At 39.1% G+C, this 18,522-nt stretch overlaps 1 protein-coding gene and 1 long non-coding RNA gene across 2 annotated transcripts in view; one reads left to right on the top strand and one right to left on the bottom strand.

Moving 5' to 3' along the window:
* The first annotated feature begins 319 nt into the window (after positions 1-319).
* Positions 320-18,522, top strand: part of LANCL1 (LanC like glutathione S-transferase 1) — a 37,681-nt gene continuing 19,478 nt past the window's right edge. Inside the window, exons 1-2 of the mRNA XM_055345570.1 lie at positions 320-648; positions 4,957-5,074. Coding sequence (XP_055201545.1) covers positions 568-648; positions 4,957-5,074 — 199 coding nt within the window. The 5' untranslated portion in view covers positions 320-567. The remainder of the gene's footprint in view (positions 649-4,956; positions 5,075-18,522) is intronic.
* Positions 7,211-16,861, bottom strand: LOC129522987 (uncharacterized). Its single transcript, XR_008667027.1, has 4 exons — positions 16,782-16,861; positions 15,593-15,728; positions 13,849-13,927; positions 7,211-7,475 (listed from the first exon to the last, which is right to left on the bottom strand). It is a non-coding gene; the product is annotated as an uncharacterized LOC129522987 (long non-coding RNA).

Below are 18,522 nucleotides of genomic sequence, written 5' to 3'. Positions count from 1 at the left end.
TTTTAATAAAATGAATCGTCTGCACTTGAATTAGTTTTTCTTTTTTAAAAAAATAAAAAATAAATAAATAAAAGAGAAGAAAGGCACGGGAATACTCGGCACGGACACCCATCCCCGCCCCCGCCCCGCCCCCGCCCCCCGGAGGAAGCACCCGGGCCAACCCTTTCGACAGCACGCTACTGTCTCTTTAACAAACTGTACACGAGAAGGGGGCGGGGCTCCGGGGTGTGGACGCTCCTGATTGGTCCGGCTGGCAGGAAGTGGGCGGTGAAAGCGTCGCGGCTGCCGGCGTCCGAGGCCGCTGCGTGAGAGGCCGAGGCGTGGCCGGGCGTGCGGGCGGCTCGCTGCTCCGCGTCCGGAGAGCAGAGCCGAGGGCGCCGCACGGGGTCCCTGTGCCGCGGCGCGCGCTGGGCCCTGGCGGCCTGCTCGCGGAGGTGCAGCTTCCCGGCAGCCGCGCCGCCGTGGGCCCTGGGTCCGAGCCTCCCCGCCCGCGCGCTGCTCCGCCGAGGCCCCGGCCTGTGCCCCGCCGCGTCCTTCCCTCCGCTCTGCAGGCTCGCCTCCGGCGTCATGGCTCAAAGGGCCTTCCCGAACCCGTACGCCGATTTTAACAAATCCCTGGCCGAAAGCTACTTTGATTGTGCCGGGCGGGTGAGTGTGGGATACCCGCGCCCGCATCCCTGCCCCCGGGGCCCAGCGTGGAGAGGAGGAAGGGGGGAGCGTCCCCCCTTAGGACGCGTGTTATCGCGAGATGCCGCTGTCAGCCACGGGTCCGGCTCTGCAACTGGAGCTTAGTCCTCAGGGACATGGGCTCCGTCATTGATCATTTAGATCCTAAAAATTGGCGAATGTGTCTTTTTTTTTTTTTTCTATGCAATTGTGTTGTGTTCTTTTTTTTTTTTTGATCAGTTGAAAGAGAGGAGAGCAGTCCGGTGGGATGTCCCATGTGCCATGTTCCAGCCTTAGGTGTGTGTAGGAACCTGGGCAGGTAAACGAGGACATGGAGAAGCTGGGATGCGCGGTAAAGGCAGCGTTAAGCTCGAAGTGCTAAGTTACAATGTGGGGACACAGGCCTGAAAATCGCCCTAGTGTTGCCACTTTTTGCAGGACATCCCCACAGCTGGGGGGGCGGGGGGAATAACTGTTATTTTATTTTATTTACCTTTTTATTTTTTTTGTTTTATTTATTTTATTTTTTATTTATTTCAATATTCTTTTTTGATTTTTTGATTCAATTTAATTTTTTTATTTTATTTTAATTTTTAAATTTTATTTATTTTTATTTTTTAAATTAATTTAATTTTTATTTTATTTTTTATCTTATTATTTTTTATTTTATTTTAATTTTTTAATTCAATTTAATTTTTTTATTTTAATTTTTTTATTTTATTTTTTAATTTAATTTTTTATTTTATTTCATTTTTTATTTTATTTTTTGTTTTATTTATTTTATTTTTTATTCATTTTTTGATTTATTTCATTTTTATTTAATTTTTATTTTATTTTATTTTGTGATTTTTTAATTTTTAATTAATTTATTTTATTTTTATTTTATTTTATTTTATTTTATTTTATTTTATTTTATTTTAATCATGTTATTTGTAAAGCACTGAGCAAAAGAGAAGCTGATTGTAACATCCCCCAGGCCTGTGTTTTCTCATGCCTCTTTGAGTGAACCTAATCAAGAGGAGATGCAGTTCTTTTTTTTTTTTTTTTTTTTTTATAAATTAATTTTTATTGGTGTTCAATTTACCAACATACAGAATAACACCCAGTGCTCATCCCGTCAAGTGTCCCCCTCCGTGCCCGTCACCCATTCACCCCCACCCCCCGCCCTCCTCCCCTTCCACCACCCCTAGTTCATTTCCCAGAGTTAGAAGTCTTTATGTTCTGTGTCCCTTGGAGATGCAGTTCTTTCTAAGAATACCCAGCTGAGAAATTCTAGAGTGGTTAGGTCAGAAGAGTGATCTCTTTGAAGTGCACGCACTTTTTTTTTTTTTTAGTTCTACCAGTTTATATCTCCTAGACTCGCCATACGAAAAGCATTTCTCGTGAACCCTAAATGGCCTCAGAGCTCTCCTACCTGCCAAGTTAACTTGATGTGTGGCTCTTTTGGTTCTTCCCTTGAAACATTTGTCACGATGGATTCATTTTACATCAGTAATGCAAGTAGGAGGATGAAAGAGGTGGAGAAGAGTTGTAGGATAGAAGGGTGCCAAAGTGTGTGTGAATCTCTAGTGAGTCTGATTTTTTTTTTTTTTAGAGATATTGTTTATTTATTTATTTGAGAGAGAGAGAATCTGAAGCAGACTCCACACTGAGCACAGACTTAGGGCTCAGTCCCACAACCAGAAGATCATGACTTGGGCGGAAACAGTTGGATGCTTAACTGACTGAGACACCCAGGCTCCCCTGATTTTTTTCTTTTTCTTTTTTTTTTTTTTTTTTAACGACCAAACTTGAACCACCCAAGCAAAGCTTCTTAGAATGATCTTGATGTCATATGGCTTCCTTTTGGCCATTTGGCCCTGTGTTCTGTCCAGCTCTGCAGATCCTAAAGCTGAAGTATTTTGTCCGGTCTTGTTGGAGGGAGACCTGCTGTTTCATGCTAACTTGGCAAAGAGAGCATGCCTGAGGGTTTATCCTAATGACAGACGCCTTCAATAAAATAAGCTCACTATTCAGCCTGTTTATAAGTTAAATGCTTTTACAAATTTAACCATTTCCAAGGGAGAAAAAAAGATATTCAAGAATTTAAACTCTGTTCCAAAAATAACAAAGTAATTTATTACCTAACACATGGTTTTGGACCAATTCCAGAAAGAAACTAGCATACCAGTTCTAAAATTGTTTAGTGTTGAACATCAAGGTTCAGACCCTAGAGATCTGTCCTCCTTAATTTGTTAACACAGACGTTGAGTAAGGAGTGTTTTCTGGCATCTATCATTAAAAAAAAAAAAAAAGGGCTTTTGGAGACTCTGCAGATTATTGCTAGAGTTTGAATAATTTTGTGGTCTGCCACAAGCAGTCAGTATTCTCAGGCAGGTCACCTTTATTAAATGCAATTATGTGACAAATAGAAAGTAACTTCTGTTTCTGAGGCTGAGGTGTTCTCATTCTCGGTCTCAGAGTAAGGCCCGGCAAGATGATAAATTATCCATGATCTATGAACAGAAGATGACATGTTCTCATGTAGATGTACTCTTCTATCTAGTTGAGATTCATAGACCTTTTATATTAATATTGAAGTACGTTTTATCTTCCTAAATGTATTTTCAAGACTTATTGAAACCTTCACCTCTTGGCAGAAATTGTTAAATAATGGGAGTGTGTCCGTCAGACAGTCTGGTTTCTTCTTCAGAGAGTGAAATAAGGGATGATAGTGGTGCTTCAGAATCAGTCCAGATTTGGTTGATAGTTTGATTTGCCTTATCAGAGATGCTCTTCAGAAGTAAAATTTAATATCGTTTATAATAATTCTGATACAACCTGCTTTCTTTTTTCAGGCTTAAGATGCCCTTTTTAAAAAATGAGATTATGTTAACCCTTTTTAAAAAAAGGAGATTATGGTTTTTTTTTTTAATTTTTATTTATTTATGATAGTCACACAGTGAGAGAGAGAGAGGCAGAGACATAGGCAGAGGGAGAAGCAGGCTCCATGCACCGGGAGCCTGTTGTGGGATTCGATCCCGGGTCTCCAGGATCGCGCCCTGGGCCAAAGGCAAGCGCCAAACCGCTGCGCCACCCAGGGATCCCAAAAGGAGATTATGTTAACAGGTAGTAGTTAGGTTTGTTTTTATAATCCTTGCAGGGTGAAATAAAATGTTTGTGCCCATGTAATATTCCCCAACACTGTTTTGAAATTTTACTGCTTTGTAAAATCCAAGTTTGGGAATTATAGCAGGTTCCTAAAATTGTTGAGGGATACATTAAAGTGACCTTTTAAGACACTTCATGATTCAGGGTATACAGAACTTGCAAAATATTTTTCAGTAGCCTTTAGGATGCATAACAGTGCGTGGGTGGGTCTCCATATGGATGTCACTACCCCCACAGCCCCAACCTTCATAGGCTTTTTAATCCATATCCAAATTATTACTTGTTATAGACCTCTGGACTGCTTAAAATTGTAACAGTACTAACAGTCTCCGGATGTAAATGATCTCATTTAATCCTCAGAGTACCTTTTGACGTTGGTGGGGCAGGTGTTATTATCCTGACTTCATAAAGGTAACTGAAGCATAAAGAAGTTATGAGTAGAGCGAGAGCACTCAGCTAATAGCAGGTGCTGAGAGCTAAGAGCACTCAGCCTCATTCATTGGGCAGTATTGATGAAGCCCCTCACTTGGCTAGGCATTGTGCAGGCCTGGGTTTCCTGATGCTAGGTCTGATGTTCTCTCCACTCTGCCCACGGCCCCTGATATCCATGAATTTATTTTGACTTTCTTCTGCTACTTGTACAATTTTTAAAATTTGTTTATCCATTTTTTGCAAATGGATTTTTAGGAACATTGACCCTCATTTTTTTAAATAACTAAAGCAATGAGAGTGTTTCCTTAGGGAGTTATCATTGCTGCCTCTTTAATGGCTGGAAAACAGTGAACATCTTCGGATTTGTGCTGAATTTTTTAAGATGACTTTTATTATAATAAAGAATATTGATTTAAATAAGAGATGCTCCCTCTTAGATGGGAATTACTGCATGCCACCTTTTCATCAGCAGTCTATTTTAGTATTTAATTATAAATCTTATGTAGAACATTTAAGTTAAAGAACGTTTCTTGCATAGAGTAGGAAAATGTCATAGCCCTTTTAGGTTTTATTAATTTGTCCAGTTTCCCCAGGCAGAAGAAGTGGTTTAAGTGGAAAGGAAGTGCTCTCCTATTTTTGATAGCCTGTAGTCCAGCAAGTTGAGTGGTCCATATTTTTTGATATTTGTTTTCCCTTTAATATCTACAGCTGACTCCTGAGTTCTCACAACGCTTAAACAATAAGATTCGAGAGCTTCTTCAGCAAATGGAGAGGGGCCTAAAGTCGGCAGACCCTCGGGATAGCACTGTTTACACTGGCTGGGCAGGTATGAAGTGCTCACCTTGAGTTGGCATAAGTATTGTAGACAAGAGCCAAAGCGTTACCTTTTGAGCTGACTGAATGGGACACCCTTAAATGCTTCCTGCATCTGTATATGAATTGTTGCTTCTGGGAGAATGCTGTGCTCTCAGCCTAGCTAGGGGCCTCGGTATCTGGATTTTTAACAGTGCTCTGAATTTAGGGCAAGGTAAGCATATTCATGGAATTCATACCTGCCACAAATTTGGATGGCTGCTTGTAGAAAGAAAAATTGCTGTTTAGCATTACATAATTTGGAGATGGAATTACAGTGGGAAGAGTTGGGAAGAGTCCCAGAATACAGTGTGTGAAACAAGTAAGGAGAATTTATCCACAGAAAATAAAACGCACCCAGATGTCTCTTTAAAAAAAAAAAAAAAAAAAAAAAAAAAGGAAGTTCTCACCTAATACATATCCATACATCAACATAGAGTAAACCAGAGATTTTGTGAATTATCCTTCTGAATAGTCATTGCTGGTTGGTTTGCATTTACTGTTTTCTAGTCATTGAGAGGCTGGAGAAGGTTTGAGAAGAAATAGTAGATAGTGTCAAAGTCAAATAGTGTCAAATAGTGACAAATAGTGTCAAAGAGGTGAGAGACAAACCTAAGAGGGAATGTTGAAGAACTTCAGTTCGCTAATGTAGACAGACCGAAAGATAGCTTTGTAATCTCAAGGATGCACAGTTGAGAGACTCCGTGTGTTCCAGTTACACTGAAAAGGAGATAAGGAGGAACAAGTGTTCAGCTTAAGGAATTTGAATTTGACTTTAATGCATTGGTGCTTGTCACCAACACACAGATTTCTGGGCCTCACGATGGAGCTTGACTTCGATTTTGAATTAATAGTTGACATGTTAAGGAAAACCATCAATCAGGCCCTCTACTGCCAGGGCTATTTGAAAAACTAAAGGTTAAATAGAAATGGAAATAGAAAAATTTCACATCAAAGCAAAATGCAATTGTGTTTAAATTTTTGGCAGTGTGAGTTAACAGTGTCATCTCCTTTGAATGCCAATATCCTTCAACTTTTTATATTTAAGTATTTATGATACTTATTGCTGGCTCCTGAAAGCAGCTTATGTGGCAAGAGTCTTAGGCAAATTGGCATCCTAGGCAGTTTAGGCCGTTTTATGATATAGCATAAAATCTTCCAGATAAATTTGCTAATGGCTTTTGAGGCAGGGGTCCTAAATGTCTCTTAATTGAGCACTGTTAAAAAGCCATTATTCCCACATAAAATGGACTGTCTCCTTCAATGTTACCGTAAATAAAATGCTTTTCTTCCCTGCTAGTGTTCAATCTAGATAGCATGAAACCGAATTGCATAACAAACTAAAGCTAATTCAACACATAAAATCATGTCGATGCCTTCTCTTCCCATTATTGTATCTTACTAAGTATGAGCTCTTTATTATTGCAATTTTCTCACCAAAAAATGCATTCATAAACATTTTGACACAAAAATATTTGCTGTTGTGTGTCTAAGCAGTGTTTACATAATGATGTGTAGATTTGTATGTTACTTCGTGTGTTCCCCATATTGTCTTCCAAAGAGTGATACCTTTTGGAAAATAAGGATTCTCTTTAATTTTGTTCACCAAATTTAACTTTGGTCACCAAATTTAGTGTCATATAATTGTAAATATTAATTTGTTGTTTGCTCTTGTTGCTAACATGTCCAAAATCATATTACTTTGGGAAACGCTATTGTAGAAAACCTTTAAAACTTGATCACCTTCTAGAGCATTGGTACTTACTGAGCATTTGTTGTCAGTCTACAATGAAAGCTTTTAAAAGTTATCATTATGTACTTTGAGAAAACTTCAAGATTATTATTAAGTAGAACTTTAAATTACCACCTATTTTGTTAAGTTTCATTCCCCAATAGAAGTATGATCTGATAGTTGATGCTCATTCAGAAAGAATTAGGATTTAGAATAGGATTAGATTCTGCTGCATATATCCAAAAGAATCAAAATTAAAGTGACTTAAATCAATAAAATAAATAAATAAATAAATAAATAAATAAATAAATAAATAAAGTGACTTAAATAAAAGTTTATTTTTTCTCTTATGTAAAAGAAGGCCAGTGCAGTCCAGAGTTGATATAGAGGCCTCAGGATGTCAATAAGAACCCAGATTCCTTTCTTTCTACCTCATCATCCCTCAGCCACTGGCTCCTACCTCTTGGCCAGATAGCTGCTGAAGATTCACGGATTACATCAATTTCTCAGGCTGCAGAAAGGAAAAAGCAGTGGGGAAAAAAAAAATGCATTCTCCCCATTTTAAAAGACTTCTTGGAAGCCCCATTCAACATTTCAATTTTGCTTGCTTCTCATTGGCTGGAACATAGTCACATGGTCACACCTGTTAGCAAGGAGGAATAGTAAATGTAGTCTGTTAGCAAGAGTTAAGTGCATGTGGGGATAAGACCTAGTAATCTCTGCCATAAGTCCTGTATGAGAAGAAGAGAGATCCTTTTTCTTATTCTCCTTTAGACAATGAGCCTCCATTTTTTCCATCTGCAAAAAGATCTCTAATGTCTGTCCATTTGGGAGGAGTTTTTGTCTATATTTTGAAATTTCTTAAGCAATATTTTGCCCATTCTGTGTTTCTAGGGAGACTTAACATATGGAATTCGTTTCAAGATACAAATTTTTCAAAATTTACTCATTTTAATTTTTTTTCTTTTTAATAAGTATTAGTCTTTCATAAACCCTGCCATCGGAAGGACATATTGTAGGAATGCCAAATCATAATAATTTTCCTAGAGTTAAGTGTAACTTATATCAAGAAAGGGACTACAACTGGTTCTAAACTTTAATACTATGAAATGTTCACATTTTCTCAGCTTGACTAAACAGTTCTCTGCCTCTCCTTTCCACTTCCCCTCAAACTCTTGTTTGCTTGTCACAGGTTATAAAGTCCTTAATTTGTTTGTACCATGCATCAATCCATAGTAAACCCATAGTCATGTGATTGTGTTTCTGCTTCATGACAGTAAAAAAAAAGCAACAGAGCTAGGCTGCCCAGCTTCATAATACCACATTCATGCTATGACTGTATTTGCCTCAGTTGCTCACTTGATCTTGAAAGTGAAAGAGTTTTAGTGAAGAGATGAACTACTGTGTGTTTTTAATATTCTGTATGTACTTAAAACAGAAAAATTGGACTTCCATCATTTTTTCCCATTTTACGTCTTTTTAGGAAAAAATTGAAACTAACAGTGACAAGGTACTTAGTAGAATTTCTGTACCTCTATGTTAGATGTTTTAGAAAACACTGTGTGCATAATGCTTTATTGGTAAGAGTGATATGTACAGGTTTAAATAAAAAGAAGCGAATCATTGCTATAGAAAGTACATTCACTTTACCAACTATTTGACAACTGAAATTATCTTGGTTTTATTGTAAAATGGGAGCAGAGGATATAACACAGTGGTGAGAACAGTTAACATAGGCTTTTAATAGGATTCAGACATCATTTTCACTAAAGCCTACATATTTACTCCTATGGGTTGCCACAGTGCAGTTTTATAACCTGTATTCCTGACTTTTACCCTTTTTTACTCATAACAGAGAGAGAAGATGCCTTGACCCTTGGAAAGAAAAGAAGGGAGAAATTTTCAAACCTTGCAGCTGTCTCATATTGGCCAATGAGGCAGTTATGGCAATATATTGCTCTGGGGTCTCAGTGCTTATCCAGGAATGAAGTATTGTGAATAATCAATTTTGCGGACAGTAATTGAGAGTTAAAAAAAATTATTACTGATGTTCAGAAACAAGAATTCAGTAATTTAATAATAAATATATTCAGTAAATTTTAGTTCCCAAGGGAATGAGGATCATCAATATGCAGTTTCTTTTTTTTTTTTAATTTTTTTTTATTTATTTATGATAGTCACAGAGAGAGAGAGAGAGAGAGAGAGAGAGAGGCAGAGACACAGGCAGAGGGAGAAGCAGGCTCCATGCACCGGGAGCCCGATGTGGAATTAGATTCCGGGTCTCCAGGATTGCGCCCTGGGCCAAAGGCAGGCGCCAAACTGCTGCGCCACCCAGGGATCCCTTCTTTTTTTTTTTTTTAAGATTTTATTTATTTTATTCATAGAGAAAGAGGCAGAGACACAGGCAGAGGGAGAGGGAGAAGCAGGCTTCATGCAGGGAGCCCGATGTGGGACTCGATCCCAGGTCTCCAGGATCACACCCCAGGCTGCAGGTGGCGCCAAACCGCTGCGCCACTGGGGCTGCCCCAATATGCAGTTTCATGATCATTTTAAAGGACAAAAGTAAAGATTAAAAGTGATTGCTATTAGTAAGATATTGTTAGGATCGACATTTGAATGACAGGAGCCAGAGTGTGTGTGCACATATGCCAGTAACTAATGTCATATGCCAGGCACCATTCTGAGTGCTTTGCATTGAATGACTAACCTAAACCTCAGAACCACTCTATGGCATGGATACTATACGTATCCCTGTTTCACAGATGAGAAAACTGAAGCAAAACCAGGCTGAGTACCTATTCAAGGTCACATGGCCAGTGAGAAAGTGAGGATTCAACTCAGTGAGTCTGGCTTTAGAAACCTGGTCTTTACCCCATGACAGTGTGTGCCCTTGTCTGTGTATTTACTCTCCACTTCTATATTCGGGTTCACTCCGTATATTTTGTAAGTGAAGAAGGTCTACACATAATTTGTAAGATGGAGTAATTCGAACACTGGTAACATGATGATACTCATGCTGTGCAAACATTTTAGAAGTGGCTAATGACTAGTCAGTCTTAAGTGTTTTAGGAAAAAAATAGAGTAGATAGAACATGAAAGGAATTTGGAAAGAAGGAGGGACATGAGATAGGCAGAAATCATTACTATTAAATAGCCTCCAGGAAGAAGTTGTTTGGGACTGGACATAAAGTAAACCTGGAAGGATTTTTGGGCATTTGTAGCCAGAACAATGTTATCTCCAGCATTTTGCTACCAAAGTTGCTTCTGTACTTCCGAATCCTGAATTAGGATATGGTTTCAGGATAGAAAATTAACTGGGCCAAAACAGAAGCATTTCCTCATAATTGCTTGTATTTGAAAAGACTCGTTGAGGATCTTATATGAAGTATCACCCATAGTCTGAAAACAATCAGTAGCTCTTACAGCTGTTAATAAGTGATATTTGAAATGGTTCTTTTTTTTAAATTTTTTTTAAAGATTTTATTTATTCATGAGAGACACAGAGAAAGAGAGGCAGAGACACAGGCAGAGGGAGAAGCAGGCTCCATGCAGAAAGCCTGATGGGGGACTCGATCCTGGGTCTCCAGGATCACACCCTGGGCTGAAGTCGGCGCTAAACCGCTGGGCCACTTGGGCTGCCCTTGAAATAGTTCTTTTCACTGGAGTCGTCCTTTATAAAATTTAGTACATTGAAGTATAACGCATCATTATATTATTGTATAAAATATGCCACCAATAAGCACTGAATTGTTTGTTCTTAGCCATAATCCTTTCCTGGTAGATTTACCTAAGAGTTCTTTACAGAATGCACTCCCAGCTTGGGAAGCAAGGCAAACATTCCGGTTCTTTATATGCTGCATCAAGAAGTGTTCTTTATGCCTATGCACACAGCAGCAGACAGTAGAGACAAAGAATAGGCATGCAGGGCCCTTAAGATGAACCCCATGGCCAGCTGTCAAGGGGTCCAAAGTGGTGTCCAGGAATCTGTTGGGACTCACCAGAGGGTCTAACAGCACCTATGTTTGGGCTGCTCTGGGTTTTGTTCCAGATAGGTGTAGGTTTCAGGGAGGAAGAGATTCTAAAGTGCCTTATAAATTAGAAAATTATGGGACACTAGTGAGGAATTGTTATTATAGAGAATTAAATGAGCAGATGAAATATTCTTGTGTTAGAAATAAGCGTTTAGGAGAAAAGATTGCTTCCCTTGCAGATAACATAGTAGAAGAGGTAAGTAAACCCAAGGGATAGCTGATCTCACCAGTGTCTTTAAGAGAGAATGAGAGAAAGTGCCAGCCCTCATTTAATTTCATTTTTTCCCACTCTTAACGCTGATGATTCCTAAGGGAAATGATGATCAGCTCGCGCTTAAAAAAAAAAAAATACACACAGGACTCTTAGGGGCTTTAGTTCTAAAAGACATAACCCAATCTTCTATAACCAACTCACAAAGTTAATGAAGCTAAGATCAGCATATATTTCCTCTTTTCAAGTATTAGATAACATTTTAAATAAGAGGATATGCAGCATAATCCCTGGAGTAATATTAACTTGCGCTCTAAATGCAAGTCATTAAAGTGTTTCAAGATGCTGTTCCTCTGATCTGCCAAATGTATAGCCTTTGAGCTCCAGCTTTAGCATTTGGGGCTTAGTTTCTGCTGATAACAGACTTATTTGAAAGGAATCACTCTGGCCAGGTATCTTTTCTTTGCAATTTGATCTTTTTATTACATAGCTCTTCAGTCAGAGCCAGCATTTCAGTGTCTAATGTGAGATCTATGCAGATGTCCTTCACCTTCATGAGAAGCACCTATGCCTCCCAGCCAGAGCTGTCTGGGCAAGCAGAAGGAATAAAGGGCATGGATCTCTGCTGGATTAATTACAGCCCTTTGCAGTGACTACTAGATAGAGAACTGCCAGAGTGTCATTGCCACTTGCTCCTTTCAGACTGCATTTTCTGCAGTGCTGATGTCATTGTACATAGGTTATCTTAAGTGGCTGAGATATAGGCTTGAAACAGCTATAGGATTTAAATGCTACCAGTGTGCTTGGATGAAACACCGAAAGCAGGAAAAATATGTTGATAGATTAAAGAAATGACAGGAGGGAAAGAAAGAAGACCTATCTAAGCAACTTGCCTTTTAGAGATAACAGCGAGGAGACTGGGGAAGTGTTTTGTCATTTTTATTCCAGTAACTTAAGCATTTAACACAATGCCAGGTCCAAGGTTGGTGCTTAATAAATATGTATTGAATGAATGAACGAACAAACGGAGAGTGTCCTGCCATTACTATTCAAGCTACCACCTATACAAACTAAAAACAATAACTTAAACCAAACTAGGAATGGGGAAGGAGTGGAATTCAACTTATTTCATATCTCTTAGGATGTAGAAGAGTCGATCACATCTCTTTCCCTTGGCTTCTGGTCCAATTGAGAAATGAACTAAGAAATTAGAGCTCATAATATCTGCTCTATACTTTGTAAAGCTGGAGAGAGAGCCTATTGTTTAGCACTGGATATAAAGGGGGTGTCTTTTTTGCTGCCTGACTTGAATTTACCTCCTTAAACTCAAACCATCTGGATAGTCCAAATATGGATTACTATATGAGAAAAAGGAGAGAGAAGAGGGAATGCCTGGAGACAGATAAGACTCCCAGAAAGCTCAAGAGAGGGGCCAGATGGCACAAGTACAAGAAACATTTTTCTAGTCCGAGGAGCCAGTAAGGGTGGAGAGAGGCAGGAACATGGGAAGAAGAGTTTGCTTCCCTCTGTACTTTCTGTCCTTTTCTTTTTTTTTCTTTAATTTTTTTTAATTTTTATTTATTTATGATAGTCACAGAGAGATAGAGAGAGGCAGAGGGAGAAGCAGGCTCCATGCACCGGGAGCCCGATGTGGGATTCGATCCCGGGTCTCCAGGATTGCGCCCTGGGCCAAAGGCAAGCGCCAAGCCACTGCGCCACCCAGGGATCCCCTTTCTGTCCTTTTCAATCAGGCATCAGAGATGAGACAAAGTGACTGATTCAACACTCATTGAAGCTCGCAGTCTAATGGGGTTGGGCATTTATTGAGTAGTTACTATGTGCTAAGGACTTGAAATGTTCAGCATGAATCACAGTAACAATGGAGTAGCTACTGTTATTTCCATTTTATAGATAAACATGCTTAGGCATAGATAGGTTTAGTAAATGAGGTAAAATACAGCGAGTAACTGGCAGCTTCAATCCCAGACATTGATTCCTGAGCCTGCTCTCTTAATGACTACTCTGTTGAAAGATTGATCACCTGTTAATGGCAGCCTGAATAAAAGACTAGGGACACTTCCTATTTTGATAGGAGGCAGGGTACCGAGGGAAGGAAGAGGAAAGTATGAGGTCTCCTTTTTTAAAAATCGAATTTTCCTATTAGACAATCAGCTCTAGAAATACAAAAAGAGAAAAAGCACATCTTCTGAGTGCACATCTTTGCCCTCATTTCTTTACTACTTTGTTTGAGATAATACTATTTAGTTAATGGTACACAGTCACAACTGGTTTTGCCATATTACTTGTACTCAAGTATTTGGAGAAGAGCAGCTCTCAGTGGACAGCAGCTTGTGATGCTTGACTTTAAGCTGACAGTTGAGCAGATATACTAGGTCGAGACAGTGTTGATATACAGGCTCTGTGGAGAGCACTGTACACAGTAATGACAGTGACTGGGAATGGAAATCCTGCCCTCAAGACAACCATAATTTTTTTTTTTTTTAATAAGGGAGGAAGGGAGAAAGAGATAGGGAGGGGCAGAGGGAAAGAAAGAGAATTCCAAATAGACTCCCTGCTGAGCGCAAAGCCTGATGCAGAGCTTGATCTCACTACCTGATACCGTGACCTGAGCCAAAATCAAGGGTCAGATGCTTAGTGGTCTGAACCATGCAGGCAACCCTAGACAACTGTAATTTTGTTGAAAAAATAAAAATACACTTAGACACCTTCACAAAACTGAGAAACAGTTCAAAACAGTATCAGAAAGTACCAACCTGATGTAGAAAGACAGGTGATCATACCCTGTATGGAGTTAATGAGTTAATGAGAGAAAACTGTCACATTTTCATAAACCTGAAAGGGAAAAAACCATGGTATTGATGAGCTTTCAAAGTTTTGATTAGGGAACCGTTTATTTGAAACTCAGATTAACCCATCACCCTTCTAGGGAGTTTCTGTTTCAGTAACACTCAAAACTATTGACACCTGTTCTTTGGGTGTTAGCTGGGTACCTCTAGTGACTCCAGCAGTATTTGAATATAAGCATGACTTTCCCTACCAGAGTACATGAAGAGAATCTTTAAAAGACCTCACTTACAAGGATATACCTTACAGAGGAAGTACCACGCCAAAGGTTCTCACATCAGTGCAGACTGGTTATAAAATAAATGAATAATGTTAAGAGATAATCTCTAAAATGCAGGATTACAGACAAGTGTTTTTGAGAGTTCATACATCTGTGGAGATTTTTATCATGTCCACATACATTTGAGACGCACGAAGGTCTTGATTGGTCAAGATGAATAGGACTAATGATCCCTCAGAAATGTGAAGGCTTAGTATTAATTACTTCTCAACAGCTGGCTATATTTATAGTACTACTGGGAATAAGTAGCTGAGTAAGGAAATTGCAGATTTAGAAGTATCCCTAAGCAGTTTACCCTCCCTTCCCAGAGTAATAGCTACAGAAGGAAACAGTAGAAAAATCTAGTTCAGAGCTTCCATACTAAGAACCAGGACAGATTCCTATTACAGCAAAGTTTTCTTCGGTCCCTATGTCATTATTTTTTTTCTTTCAAGTAAGTTAGTTGTCAACATTCCAAAAACTGATTTCTAGGATATGAGGGCAGTGCCAGACTTCCTGAACTTCTTACGCACAATGACATCTATCTTTGGTGTTCAGAGCAGTGCTGTCCTTAGAATGTTCTGCAGTGATAGAAATGTTATTTTGTTGTCCATTACAGCAGCCACTAGCCACATGTAGCTATTGAGCATTTGAAATATGGCTAGTGTGAGAAATTGAATTTTAAATTTTGGTTACTTTTAATTAACTTCCTTGACACTTATGGTTATAAGCTCTCATATCGGACACCACAGTTGTAAGCAACCAAACAAGCTCTAGGAGTTGTAAGAACAAAGTAATATATGTCTGGGTTTCTTCTAGCCTCAGACCAAAAAGAAGGGTATTTTGCTTTTGTTTTTATTAAAAACAACCCCTACCTACACTGGATTGATGAATCTTCTAGCCCACTTGCTCCTAAAGTGCATCAGAGAATCACTGACTGTTCTAGTAGTCAGTGATTCCCCACACCTTTTAAGGACATTTGTCCAGACTCTCTTCCCTAAGAAAAGACACATCCAACTGCCTACTTGACTTCTCCACTTGGATGTCTGATGAACATCTCAAACCTGAACTGTAAAAGATTTGGCTCATTGTCTCTGCCTCTTCCCCACTACCAGGCCCTGTGTTAGATATGTCTCGTGCTCACCTATATCTGGTGTCCCCCTCTTTCTGGACTCCCAGGAGGGTTAAACCGCTCAACTTCAGTGTAATTAGGTGAGGTGACCTCTTCTAGTCCAGGGGCTGCAGTTGGAAGTGGCATGTATGGCTTCCAAGCCAAAGCATGTAATAGCTGGTGTGATGCCCTGTAGCACTCTTCATGTGGTACATGACTAGGATCCAGTTCCCTAATAAAGTCCTGCATATTCAGTCGCATCTGGATTGACCCATAGGGTTACCTTTGAAAAATCCTTTTTGGGACGCCTGGGTGGCTCAGTTGGTTAAGCGTTCAACTCTTGATTTCTGTTCAGGTCTCAGTCTTGGGGTTGTGTGTTCAAGTCCAACATTGGGCTCCATGCTTGGGTGTGGAGCCTACTTTAAAAAAAAAAAAGGTTTTAGAGGGAAATACTACTCCTTTATATAAACCATCCATAGATTAGCATCAAACCTGTGTCTGATTTTTTGATAATTTGAACCCCCAAGGAGTCTATCTCTATTAACCATGTCATCCCCTAGCCTTCCCATCCACATGAACTTTTTAGGTAATTCCACTTGCTGGGAGTACTATGCACTGGCTCATTCTCAGCCTTCCCCTTTTGGTCCACATTCCATACATACTTCCTTCTCCTTGGTTGTATTGTTTTTTCCCCAGAGATGGAGGGGATACTCTGTCCACCTCTCTCAATTCTTTCTCCACTAAGCCAGTCTCCAGAGCTGTGAATTAAGAATGAACATGGCATTTCTAAAACGCTTACTGATTTCACATGCCTAATTCTAAAAGGTACTTGATTGGTTTTTTACTGATATTAAATTTGTCTGGATTTCATGTAAAATAGAAGTGGCATCCCTATTACAACTTTCCTATACCCTTTAGGAAATGAAGTATGACCAACCAGAGTGGGAATAACCTCCAATTCCTGAAGGAGAGGACTCATTACCTAACAGAATTAGTTATCCCAAATGCTTTATTGGTCATCTTTAATAAGTTTGGTATTAATGGGCAAATAATGGATTAGATTTTGCTTTATTCCTTTCTCATTGTATCTCTCTTCATGTGGAATATTTTCCCATTTAGAATATGTCAATAAATTTAAGTCATATATATGACTAAATCTAAAAAGACCATAAAATTCAGACCAAAAAAAGCATTAGTTTTCATAGCTTAATAACAATAGTTATCGTAGAGTGGACCATCTAAGAAACAGAATATTTAACATCAATTTTATGTCAACGAAAATGTCAAAATCCCTCCAGATTTAAAAGGGAGGGGAGTGGGTTTCTTTTTTTCTTTTAATAAAATCTAAAATCTAAAATGATTTGGAGCATATTTACAATTAAAAGCAATCAAAATTTAAATCTCACTTCAGTCTTTTCTGTTCTGGAAGAAAAGGTGAAAGAGAAGAAGGAAGCAAATCTCCTTTATCCTACCTTTTGCAAATAATATAGAAGGAAATTTTATCCACTATTCAAATTTAAGCTCCAGACACTCTGATTAAATAACATATCCTGTGACAAAAAGAAAAAGGAAACATTAAAAAGATTAAATTCCATATATGTGTTGAGTCTCATGAGCAGTTTTGATGGTTGTTATCCTAGTAGTCAGTTACGGTGTTCTTTCTCATGATGTTCAGTGTCCTTTGGAGAATGGAATCCTACTTGGGGATGAGTTTATGAATGGATACAAGCATAACTGTATATGTAAGGGGACTGGGTGAGTTTTCTCTGCCGGGCCCTAAGGGCTGTGTCTTTATTTCCCACCTTGCTAGTTACCTCTCAGCATTTGGTATTTATGCTAAGGTGATGTCATGTGTGTGAATATTGTTGGAAGATCATAAGGATCAAGTTCAAGACATTTAGCTATACACAGTTCCTCCATTTGTCTATTAGATTAGGGCATCTGGGGTACAGAATATTGGGGCATTACATGTCTTTGACTTCTACATTTTGTCTTGTACCCTAGACCTAGATTGTTTTCTAGTAGGCTTGTCCAGGAAACTTTCTCGAATTGGCAGCAGCACTCCTTACTTTAAACCGTTTCATTCATGGGTGTTTTTGTTAAAGGGGGGAGGTGGTTGCTGCAAACTGCAAGGTGCAGCAGATTGCTTAATCAAAATATATGGACACGGAGGCCCAGTATGAGAGAAAGGAGAGAAACAGAACCTGAGGTTGTAGAATCCCAGAAGCCAGAAAGATCATCCTGCTGATAAAAACGAAAAAGGTTTTCAAATGAATGAAATATTGTGGACTGGAGAAATGACTACCTGTTTGTCTGAGAAATGCATCCGACCTTACAGTTGCAAACTTCAATGGGTTTTGTTTGTTAAAGATTTAGGCCAAGAGGAATTGTTTATAATGAGAGACAAAGGTCTGAAAAGGAAAACAATCATTGGGCTTGTATTTAATCACTTTGTATTTTCTCAGACTTCAGTCATGTCATTATCTGGCTGTGGTGCTTACAGAACTTAATTAGGGGAGTTCAGGCAGCAAGGGGAATAGGAGGCCAAAATGAAAGGGTAACAATTTAAACGGATCGCCGGCAGATGCCTAGTGTGGATGGAGATGAAGCCATTTAAGAACCTAATTGTAGAAGAAGCTCTTGACACTGATCATTTGTGAAAAGGAGTTTTTTTTTTCGCCTTACATGCGTGGTTTTGTACACTTATGTCTACAGACCTTCAGCATTGGTATGTCTGATCATCAGCTTGTGGAATTACTAACACCAAGCCACTTTGAAAGAGCAGACAAGGTTATTAACTTTGGCAGGAAGTGAAAATTTGGCCTTAATATACATGTGAAATTGAATTGTCTGTAGAACAAAGCTTTGGAGATTACCCATGCAAAATGAGAAAACTATCTAAATTTAAAATTGTCCTCAGTACAGTGAAAAGTAATTTTGCAGACTGCATTTTTACTACACTGAAATCCATGAAGAGATGGGCTCTATTAATTTAGATTTAAACAGAGGCTCTATATCTTCTAAAAATGGTAAATGAGTTGGAAAATGTACTTTAAGGGGAGAGATGACTTTCTAGAAATGCTGCAGGCAGGCCGGTCCCCTACTCCACATCTTTGAGTCTGCCCTGAGACCAGTCAGTCAGCTTCAGACAGAAGCTCTATCTACTGTGACAAGCATTTGGAATAAGGACATTCAGACAACGCCTCAATTTTA

Source organism: Nyctereutes procyonoides, unplaced genomic scaffold (genome assembly GCF_905146905.1).
Source record: "Nyctereutes procyonoides isolate TBG_1078 unplaced genomic scaffold, NYPRO_anot_genome, whole genome shotgun sequence".
NCBI lineage: Eukaryota > Metazoa > Chordata > Mammalia > Carnivora > Canidae > Nyctereutes > Nyctereutes procyonoides.
This window is presented reverse-complemented; position numbering and strand designations above follow the sequence as displayed.